General features: G+C 37.0%; 1 protein-coding gene across 1 annotated transcript in view; it reads right to left on the reverse strand.

Moving 5' to 3' along the window:
- Positions 1 to 4,048: 4,048 nt before the first annotated feature.
- LOC131434970 (E3 ubiquitin-protein ligase AMFR-like) overlaps positions 4,049 to 12,108 on the reverse strand; it is a 92,862-nt gene continuing 84,802 nt past the window's right edge. The window contains exons 8-10 of the mRNA XM_058602350.1: positions 5,890 to 6,235; positions 4,957 to 5,826; positions 4,049 to 4,855 (exon numbers count right to left, since the gene is read on the reverse strand). Of these exons, the coding sequence (XP_058458333.1) occupies positions 4,561 to 4,855; positions 4,957 to 5,826; positions 5,890 to 6,235 (1,511 nt within the window). The 3' untranslated portion in view covers positions 4,049 to 4,560. The remainder of the gene's footprint in view (positions 4,856 to 4,956; positions 5,827 to 5,889; positions 6,236 to 12,108) is intronic.

Here is a 12,108-nt window from a genome sequence, read left to right on the forward strand (position 1 = left end):
CGTATAAAGTTCCTGAATTTTATTCGAATATGACTTCCGGTTCCGGAATTACAGGATGATATGTGCAAAGAAATGAAAATAAGTGCACTAACTTTTCTCAGAGATAGCTGAACCGATTCTCACAAACTTAGATTCAAATGAAAGGTATAAATGTCTTACACAAAGTTCCTGAATTTCATTTCGATTAAACTTCCGGTTCCGGAATTACAAGGTGATTAGTATAAAAATTACAATTTCAAATTATTTCATCACTTTGCTCAGAGATGGCGTGGCAGATTTAACCAAAATTAGGTTCAAATGAAAGGTCTCATAGTCCTATATAAAACTCCAAAGTTCCATCAGAATGCGACTTCCGGTTCCGGAATTATAGGGTGAAGTCTGTTGAAAATTAATACAGTCACTTAAAGTGGCGAAACAAAAAAACATAAATAAAATTCTAGACTAACCGCGTGACTATTCCAATCGGTAGTAATTATCAGTGGACAAATAAAATAAACCGGTTCTGGCTATCCTGATCCCCGGTTTCCGATTTCGAAAGCACCGGAAAAAAAGTGTTCATATATTCCAAAATCGATCTCACTCACTTTCCTCAGCTATGGATTGACAAATTTTCACAAATGAATATAAGTTCAAATGAAAAGTCTCGTGGTCCCATATTGAATTTCTGAATTTCAACCGACACCAATTCCGGACAACCGGTTGCGGAATGACAGGGTGAAGATTATTAAAATATTTATACCGTTACTAAAAGCGCTAAGTAAAACACGTTAACTAATTTCTAAACTTACCTCAAAACTAGTCCAATCGATAGTCATTGTCAGTAGACGGCCAAACAAATTGATGTCGGCTTTTCTGATTCCCGGTTTTCGATTAACGACCGGATATCGTGACTATATACTCGGAAATGGATCCCAGTCACTTTTCTCGAACCGACTTCGATTGTACCGGTTCCCGGACTCCTACCTTCAATAGTGGAACTCACTTCGTTTTCTCAGAAATGGTCTTATCGATCTGAGAACTGCTTTACTATGTAGGTTATACTAGTTGATGATGAGAAAGGCATCATTACATCAGTAGGACGATTAAAACAGGTTTTTTCTTGTGCGTTTAGAGACCAACCAACTCAAAGTATCAAAAAAGGTAAACTAATATTTTCAAAATTCTGTGAAAAAAACATTTTCGCATAAAATCTCAAGAAATTTGAAATTGTGCAGAAATTTTAAGTTATTAGCTGGTACAGATAAGCCAAGAAATTTCTTCTGCATATATTTTTTTCTTTTGCTCCATTGTTTGATACTGCATTTAGCTTAAATGTATAGGACATTAATTATTTGCATCATTTACCGATAAGACGACTAGTAGATGCACTACATGAATTCTTATGTATCATCTATTAGTGATCCTATGTCTTATTTGACGTAACTTATGATCTCATGATTCTCGGTTCTAGTTCCAGTTGTTATTGGTGTTTTGTTTCTTGTTTTCTGCCTAAACAGTAGTCTTGTAGTTCACCATTTGATGACCAGACAAAAATTTCAAATATACCGTAAATTTAGAAATAGAAATATAATTTTGTTCGGGTTAAAATATAGTCTCATTAGTATGAAAGAAACAAACCAAATCTACGTAATACGGACCAATATTGACAGATCGTATTGGACCTGCTTCTGGACTATAGATCGAATTTCAATTGGCACATTGCCGCAAAGCTGATTTATCGGTAGCGACACCAGCCTATGAAAAATGGAACCAAGAAAAGGAGGATTCTTTCGGAAATTTTCATATCGGCAGTAGTGATTTGCAGCCTTTTTATCGTTTATTCAATAGTACAAATAGATATCAGCAATAAAAGTACACTCGGAGTAGAAGAAAATCGACTTCAAAGTGATTACTACTCCTTTTTTTAGTGTAAACTACGATTAAACAAGCAAAATCTTCAGAAATGTGTGAAATTGGGTAAGGTTAGGTTTTCCTGATCAACATTTTTTTTAAACAGAAACCAGTGTAATGTTGATTTCTCGAGTACTAGAATGTATAGCGATCGAGTACTATTTATTTTGGATACTTTATTTGTTATTTACAGGCATTTGAAAAATGATATCAAACCAAGTTTAATGCTCTATTCTGAATAAACGGTAGATTTCGCACAATGAACTAAGATCAACATTACAACCTCAGAGTAAAAACTTTTTCTTCAACTTCTACTATGATTTTTCAAATGTATTTGCCCGTTTTCAAAAGAAATCTTTGAAAAGGTGGAGTAATTAGAAATTTTTCTACCGATTTGACAGCTCTTGCTGAAAGTATCATCTCTGAACAAGCAGCGCCTCTACATTTCAGTTTTGCGACAATATGCCAATTGAATATTATAACAGGAAAAATGGGGTAAAACGATACAACGAGTTTCCTGCTGTTATTAAAACAATTTGACGAAAATTCTCAGACATCATAGGAAACTTTTATGAAATTTCACTTAATTTCTTGAGATCTTTTTGAAACAAAATCAAACAATATTTTTTCCTAAGTTTCTTTTGCGATGGGTTAGTATGTAAAATACTCAGATCAAGTTCTACTTTCTTATTGTACATAGCCATCGCGAAAATTAAGAATTTCCGTTTTATTTAAATAATAAAAATCTTTTGGTGAAATTCAAATGATGAGTCTCTAAGAAATAAAGTTTCTATTGATTGCAAACTATAGAAGTATGAAAACATATTTTGATACAATAGAATCGAAAACGCGAAATTTAATGTATATTTTCAGGTTGTTTTTGATGGTGCAAAAACGTCAGCTTAGCATAAATTGTAGCTGGGTTGACTAGCAATCGAATAAAGTATAAAAACATATAGGTCATCGCTTTGAATTCAGAGATATTTACGACCATGGTAGAAAATCCCATCTTTTTAGTGGTCTTCTGTTCACAGTTTTCTCTATAACTTTAGGTAGACAACTCTATTTTACGTATGTTTTAGTGCATTTTATTTCTGAAACTAGTACCATTCCAATGGTGAACAAATTTCGAAGATCGGTTGACTAACAACAAAGTTATGACGCGAGAAAGTTGAAGTTCTCAAAATTCTATTCACGATGCTGGTGCCGCATAAATGCAGATAGGGCATATTTTGTGCGTAAAAAAAAAACTTGGAATGGGAAAAATCACATTTTCGTTGATTTTTCCTAACCGATTGTCAATAATAACATACTTAAAATAATCTGCGAACTGTACAAAATTCGAGGGTGTAAAATTTATTGAGATCCGTTGAAAAACAGCTGAGCTATGACAGCTCAAAGTTACCGTTCCAACTTTTTTTGAGGCTTGGTATTAGGAGTGTTAAATTAGTTTCAAAAATACCTTAAAAAAACTCAAAAACATTGCATAACTCCTTAACGTATCAACATACTTTCTTCAGCAAAACAATAGTATCAAATTAGTTCCACAAATGTTCCATACATTGTCATTTCGAGAAATTTCGACCAATCGAGGAATTTTGAAAATTTGAATATCTAAAACTTGTAAATTATTTACAACGAAATCAAAGTGCGTCCATACTTTCTGGGATATATTATATTGATCGTTATATCGATTCCAATAAAGATTTGATCAATTTTCTATTTTTTTTAAATTTAAATCCTATACCTTTTAAAAAATAACCCTTTACTGCGCATTGAAGCACTTGAAGGCCGAAATCAGAGCGAAACAAATCATTTTTTGTACTAGACAATACAAGAGCATCACAACCATGACAAAAATCAACGATCCAAGGATTTTGTGTTGCGAATCATCTACGGCGGACTGCAATTGGATGAGCTACTTGTCGAACCCCATATCGAAGTCACAATCGAAATTGGACAATTTCGATTGTCATTTGAATGCCAGATTGTCAGCGAAAATGAGCTTGCATCCCACATTACAGGAATTGATTCCGGATGGAAGATGTGATCTTTGAGGGTGTGTTTAATGCGATTCTGTTTTACAGCCAAACTTTCAAAAGTGCCACCCAAAGACCCAAAATCACTCGATGTGATATGAAAATTCAGAAATTCCGTATTACTTAGAAATCAAAACTAACAAATGAATTTTTATTAGGCTAAGACTTGCTTGTTTCTCATATTGTGTTCCGTTTATTTTAAAAATACGTTTGCCTAGAGTTCACTAGTTCACACTATAGTATATAAATAAATAACATCACAACGCTTGCAGTACTGTTTGTTAATCCAAATAAAAAAAATTCTACTCGCTGTTACCGTCTGTTCATGTTACAACACATCACGATCGTCGATCATTTCAGTCATCAATTCACACATTCAGTACTGTCTTCTGTTTAGTTTGCCTGGACAAGCCTAACGGTCGCCTTCAGGGCAGACCTTCTAAAAATTAAACCGTTATTATAATTACTATGCTCTAAGTCGATACTGTTGATTTCGTCCTTGCTTGCAGTTTTTGTTGATTTTGTGTTTAGTTTTTTTCATTGCAATTTGCTCCAGTCGATAATGATCACAATTGTTGTTGTTGTTGTTAATTTCTAGCAGCAAAGTTTTCTGTTTTCTAGTTCTGTCTTTTTAATGTGACCACTGTCGCTGTTGTTCACTGGTAGCCGTTTCCGCTGTTAGCTCACTGGCAGCGCCGAGCGCCGAGGACGAATACGTTGCTACGTCGTCGTACGGTGACGACGACGACGACGACGACAATACTTCTGGGAAGGACGCCTGTGGCGATGCGGACGAATGTTGACTTGACTGCGGGTAGGCTGTTTCCTCCATGCAGCTTTTGTTACGATGCCGAACACCATCTGTTTGGCTGTAACTTCGGCTTCCGGGAGATTGGTTCAGGTCGGATTTGTTCTTTTCGAGATACCTACGGGAAAAGGAATGCGTATTAAAAATTATGCGATAGGATTATTTTCGCAAACATCAGATTCTACAAACATTGGTTCAGTAGTTATCTGAAATACTCACTTTCTCCTGGCCACCATAAGTAGCTGTTCCTTTCTTCGCTGCAGAATACGTTCCCGTTCCTCTGAACTTTTGGAGAAACGATCACCCAGTGGAACATCGTCGAAGCTATCGTCTCGCAGCAAATTATCAAAGTTTCCGAAAATGTTGGTACTTCGTTCAACCTCGTATCCACTGCTGCTGCTGCCAGAGGAGCTACCGGAAGGAGAGGAAGGAGTCGAACCAGTCGACCCATAATGGCCACTCGGGTTGAATTCGGATGAATTCACGTAATAATCATTGGGTGCTATGGCAGGGAAATCCGTTGTTGGTACCGTTGTCGAATTGCTGGAACCAAGCGTTTCGGACGGCTGAGTAGGACTGTTGAAACTGCTATCGTTGAGCGTACTGGGAGTACTGGGCGTGGTGTTGAGCGTTGAGTCGTCATCGAGGAGTTCGTCAAATTCTTGAAACCGTGCCGGAATTTGCAGTCGCCCTTCGAGTATGTTATCGATCGTGACCTCGATCGACCGGGAAACTTGCAGATCGGCAATCAATATCGAAAGAGGAAATCGAGGAAACATTTCCTGGACGTGCCGTGCCATGTTTCGTATCTGAGAGGTGTGATTGGCTGCTGCCGTTTCGCGAGGGATCGGTTCATTGCGAAGCACCGAGTTGATGTGGGTAACTTCGACGGAGAAATTCGGCAACCAGGATACGTAACGGGAACCGTTGAAATGAAAGAAATGGTTGTTGGCTGTCCGGCCGGGTGGTTCGGTATCCTCGATGTGAATCTCGTTTTGAAGTATGTTGGCGTTGTTGTTATGAACGCTGAGTCCCAGTCGACAGGTCGGGCAGCTCGTATCCTGTTCTAGCCACGATTGAAGACACGAACTAAAACGACGAATGAAGTGTAATTTCGTGCGGGGAATTATGAGGAAAACAGATTATACTCACTTGTGGAACAAATGTGCACAGGGCAGTTTCCTGGCCGTCTCCATTTTCTCCCAACAGATGGCACAGTTGTCCGAGTTTTGTTTCAAATCATCCGATGTCGCCAACGGGTACGTTTTTTCCATGTGATTCAAAACCCACAGGTAGTTACGGTGTTTTTTGATTTTCCGCTGAATTTCGTTGATCAAACATCGCAGCTGCATGATGATCACCAAGCTGGCCATCGACAGGAAAATGTTACTCCACAGTAGCATGTGCAAATGATGACCGAAATCAACGATGAGCGCCGCCACCTCAAACGACAGCTCAATGTAGTAAGCCACCGGACCTCGCTTGTCCCAGGAAATTGCTGAAACGATCGAAAGAATGACGATTAACGATGTTATCACTGAATAAAATGTAGAATTATCGAATTAATTAGCATTACAGATATAAATTATAGATTTAGCTGTTTACCACTAATTTTATCAAATGTCATTAAAATTTTAAGGGCTGTTGAACGATTGGTTTCTAGCAAAGAGAAAAAAAAACCTGTTTTATTCCACCTAGTGACTAAGAGATTCTAAGCCACATGCCACTTAAGCCAATTACTTTTGAATCTCGACGAACTGAGTCGAACGCTATATGTCACTCGACGTTCCGGGCATCAACTCAGAAGTCGGGTTTTTACAGCCATTGCATAGCATTTCAATACGAGAAAGGTAAAAAACTGACACCTAACAACACCCCAACAGAGGCACGTAGGCATGACTAATCCCAATCCCATCCGCGAAACGGCAGTAAATTTTCGGTTTTGACTTCGGTCGTCTTTGAAACGCTAATTAGATTATGACTTCGGATGGCGCCTTTGTTTTTATTGATTCTGGAATCGGGGGAACTACTTTTGCGCGACGATCAGTATGTTTGGAAATTCGATTGGATTAGATCAAATGGAAAAATTAACATATTGCCGTCTTTCGATTGAAGAACCCCAAAATGATCTGTCGAATCTCTGGCTATTATGGTAGCATAGCAAGACAGTCAACGAATGTTCAGATCGTAGTAGTCGTTTGCGTTGCTAGAAAACTTCTTCCACGTCAAATGTTTTCGATTGTTCATTTGTAGTTTGAGCTACTATGATCAATTTTGGAATTTTTATGAAGAATTTCAACAAGCGTGATTCGATAGAAATGAGGTGAAACAGGGATGTTCTACTTCTGATGTAGGAAAAATAGGTCCAATTAATGATGATACGGCAGCAGTTATACATTGGGCTGGTTAAACGAATAAAACGTAGCAAGCTGGAGTTTCGGTAGTGAATGCTACATGTTAATTAAGTTTTCTGGCAAAACAAGAGTATAGTAATTTTGTACATTTCCAGCGAGCGTAGGGTGGCTCATTATGATAAATTGAAAATGTTTTAACATTTGTAAATTCGACGTTGAATAAATTAGTGAGTCAATATCAATTTGAATTGAGTAATTTCCAACGAGCGTAGGGTGCCTGTATATGGAAAATAGATTTTTTTACTAATGTCATTTCGATGCTCCATTGATTGGTGAATCAATAGCAGTTCGAATTGAATAATTTTTTACATTTTCAGCGAGCTTAGGGCAGTGGTGGTAAATTGCGAACCGAACGTCGATGCTTCTGCAAATTTACTCAAAAATGTTCACCGAGCGTAAGCATGCGATAGGTTCAAAAACTATTCCCTCGGCTAATGCGAAGGTGGTCTGTACTCGGTGTTCGACGAAGCAATCAGTTTCGAACCGTTCGGTTGGCGGACCATCGGCGAGGGCCGAGTAAACTGCGTTCGATACGATGGTTTGTTGATTTCAAGTGTCGCATCCTGGTTTTGGAATTATCAATGCACACGTGATCAGCACAAAAAAAATTCTTTTGCTCGATTGATAAAACGATCAAAAGCAATTGAAATGGCATTATTTTGGACATTATCAGTGTGCGTAGGGTGGCTCGATATGGAAAATATTAAGTTTTGAATCTTTTGCAAATTTTATGGTGTTTAATTATAGAATCAATAACAATAAGAATTGAATAATTTGGAACATTTCCAGCTAGGTGGTTCAAAAATTTGTAAACTTTTTGACTAAAATTTGGGCATTTTCAGCAAACGTAGAGTGGCTCAATATGAAAAAGGATTTTTTTTGCTCTTGCAAATTAGATGTTTAATAAACTGGTGAGTCGATAGCAAAGAAAATTGAGTAATTTCGGGTATTTTCACCAAGCGTATCTAAACTTGATGTTCTATTGATTGTTGAATCAATAGCAGTTGAACTTGGATAATTTTAGACATTTTCAGAGAGCGTAGAGTAGCGCAATTCGAAAATTTGGATTATTTTACTAATTCGATGATTTATTAAATAGTAAAAAATCTTTGGAAATTTTCTGCCACCGTAGGGTTTTTCTATTCGAAAAATTGTAAAATTTTTGACTAATACCAATTGGATGGTTTGTTGGTTGTTGTATCAAAAACAGTTCGAATTGAATAATTTAGGGAATTTTCGGTGAGTGTAGGATGGCGCAATATGAAAACTTGTAAATAGTTTGACATTTGCCGATAAAATGTTTAATAGTGAATTAATAACAATTACAAATTGCTCATTTTTGACATATTCAGGGATCATAGGATGGTTCTACCTGTATAATTATAAAGTATTTGACTAATGTCAATTCGATGCTCTATTGATTGATGAATCAGTAGCAGTTCAAATAAGATGATGTTGAACATTTTCAGCGATCGTAGAGGGGTTTAATATAAAAATTTGAAAATATTTTGATTTTTGGTATTTTAATGTTCAATAGATGAGCGAATCAGTAGCAAGTAGAATTGGATGATTTTGGACGTTTTTAGCGAGCAAGCGACGTTTGTTAATTTTGGATATTCTCAGCGAGCGTTGGATGGCTTAATATAGAAAATTGTCATTTTTAAATTATTTACAATTCCATGCCAGTGGTAAAGCGGGAACCGAACACCAATGCTTTGTACATATTTGTTTAGAAAAATTTTCCTAGCAAAAATATGCAAAAGCTGTTCATTCGGTTTATGGTAAAGTTCGCTTGCTGTTCGACGGAGCAATATGTACCAAACCATTTAGTTGGCAGACCATCGCTGAAGGTCACTTAAGCTCTATTCGATGCATAGTTTTATTATTTATGGTTCGATGAAATGCCTACCTACTGCATCAAAACTATATTCTATTTCAGTTGATGAGCAAAGCAATAGCGCGTTAAAAATTACAGTCAAAATCACAGGCATTTCGGCGATTTTCATGTTTAAATCCGATGGTTCACCACCACTACTCTTTATATATTAATCAATACAGCATCCGATTTGGCAAAATAGTTCGCAATTTCTCATATAAAGCTGCGTTACCACCTGATTAAAATTCTAATATTCCAATTGCTATCAATTAAACATTGAATTAGAAAAAAATAAAATATTCCGATATTTTTATATAAATATTAATTATTTGTCCCGGGTTGGCGGTTCAATGCATAGGACGCTGGTCTTACAAACCAGTTGTCGTATGTTCGAGCCCCGACCTGGAAGTATTCTTAGTGTCAGTAGGATCCATAGTACTAGCCATGCAATGATTCTGTACACTAAGAATCGGCTGCGAAGTCTGTTGAAACAGAAAGGCTAAATTCCACAAAAGGAATGTCATACCACGACTTTGCTTTGCTTATATTAAGCCACTCTACGCCCACTGGAAATGTCCAAAATTATCCTATTCGAATTTAGTTCATTCGCCAATCAATAAAGCATCGGATCTGCAAAACATTTTTCAAATAGGACACACTACGCTCGCTGAAAATGTAAAAAATTATCCAATTCACTGCTATTGATTCACCAATGCATAGAGCATCGAAATGAGATTTGTCAAAAAAAATATCAATTTTCCATATACAGGCACCCTACGCTCGTTGGAAATGCCCAAAATTATTCCATTTTAATTGCTATTGACTCACCAATTTATTCAATATCCAATTTGCAAATGTTAAAAAATTTTCAATTTATCATATTGAGCCACCCTACGCTCGCTGGAAATGTACAAAATTACCATACTCTGCTAAACTACCCAAACACTGGAACGTCCAGCCGCAGCTGACAAAGTTCGGTTCATCCGCAGGGCTTGTATTGTGAATCCTCAAACGAACGAAGCAACAAAAAATATCTGCTGTGAACACTTTGCTTGACATAGCTGAGTGAGAGACCTATATTAGAGAGAAACTGGATGCGTGAGAGTATATGCTACTGAGCAGACCAATTCCCCTTGCCAAGTAAATTGTCTGTGCTCTCATTCTCAGTTAACACATGAACTAAGCAATCCATGACAATGTAATGAAATGAAGGGTTCACTCTCGTTAGTATTGTACGAGAAAGAAGACCTTGCCTCACGGTTGGCTACAAGACGCGAAGCAACGCCATATAGGCAATGTTTACGGTTTATTTTAAAAAAGTAGGTTTACAGAAATCATTTTTAACATAATGTTCGCATTCCAAGACCAAATTTGATCACAGACTTTAAACATTTTATAGCAGAAATTTTGCATTTGAGCCCATTTTCAAAACGATCAATTTGTTTCTTGGCAGTTCACACTGTGTATACATCCTAGAAACACTAAAAGCAATGTTCTTTAAATTAATATTCATCGGAACTAAAAGTTATGAAACTAGTTTCCTCATAGGCATCTACAATATGAGAACCATTCATCAAATGCTAACCTCATGAAGCATAGGTCTCAGCAAGCGGGCATATTCATGAACTAATGAACGAACGAAGCCGCTCTCCTGGCTTGGGTTGCGCTGTGAATTCTACCTGACATACGAATGTGTGTGAATAGCACAGATGGTGAAACCCTTTCGTTCATATTCGTTGCTTCAATATGCAAGCCCTGTTCATCCGAAGCAACAGCCTGTAGCACTCGAATCGGATGTTCATGAACATACTAGTAACGATAGGCTCACAAACTAAAGCATCGGTTCTTGGTTCAGCGATGCTTGCTCGAACGATGGTATCGGCAAATTTATACTCGCGATGGTGGTTCGCTTTTTGGTTGGGAACGAACACGTTTTGCGTGTTCGGAATCGATGCTTTACCACCACTGGCTTAGGGTGGCGCAATATGAAAATTTGTAAATATTTGGAGTTTTGCTGATTTCATGTTTCATTGATTAGTGAATAGAGAGCAATTAGTTTTGACTAATGTCGATTCAATAGTCTATTAATTAGTGCATCAATATCAGCAGTTCCAATAGGATATTTCCAGCGAGCGTAGTGCGGTCCTATTTGAAAACTGTTAGTATTTTAGTTTGCAGATCCGATGCTTCATTGATTGGTGAATGAATTAAATTCGAATAGGATAATTTTGGACATTTTCAGTGGGCGTAAAGTGGTTTAATATGAAAATATGGGAATATTTTACCTTTTGCTAACTCATTGTTTATTTGATAGCAATTCAGATATTAGAATTTCAAGCCTTTTGTTTTGTGGTAAAGCAACTTTTAATGTGGAACACATTTCTGTTAGGGGCGCAAATTAGAATTTCAAGAAAAATACACGTACAAATGTGGTCAGGTTTTGAACAATTACAGCTCAGTCAATTTTGTATCAATTATTAATATTATGTCACCATTTGATTGGAAATATTTCTACGTATTGATTTGAATGTTCATAGCCATGTATTTTTAATTCCATATCATTGAAATGTTGATTAATAGCTAGCAGTGTCCTTTTTTGTCTGCAAAAAATCTCCGGCATCCCGGATTTCCCTGCCATAGTCGACGGTTTTGAAGGAGTAAGCGATATATCAACGGGAAAGCATCGCTATGATTGGTCAATCGATGCAAAAGCGAAACTGTTGGAAGCACGCGAATCTATAAATAGCTAACGTTTCAGTCCTACGCATAGCATGCTAGAGGTAGGTTATTGCTAGACAGCAAGACAAGAAGTGCCATAAAACGATTTGAAGCTTCAATTAGTATGCTCTGATTTTGTGTCATGCAAGATTGGATGAAATCCCAGGTTATGTCGTTTCGTCTGAGAAATTGACAACTACCCCAGGGTAAATTTTGAGTGCTTAAGATTAATTTCTAATTTATATAAGATGAACTCGATTGATAATGAGAAATAGTTTATCGCTTCAACCAAAATCGCAGAATGGTAGTAATGATAGAGAAACGCTAAAAAATAACTGCTTGCATACAAAACTTGAACACAAG

Source organism: Malaya genurostris, chromosome 3 (genome assembly GCF_030247185.1).
Source record: "Malaya genurostris strain Urasoe2022 chromosome 3, Malgen_1.1, whole genome shotgun sequence".
Lineage (NCBI taxonomy): Eukaryota > Metazoa > Arthropoda > Insecta > Diptera > Culicidae > Malaya > Malaya genurostris.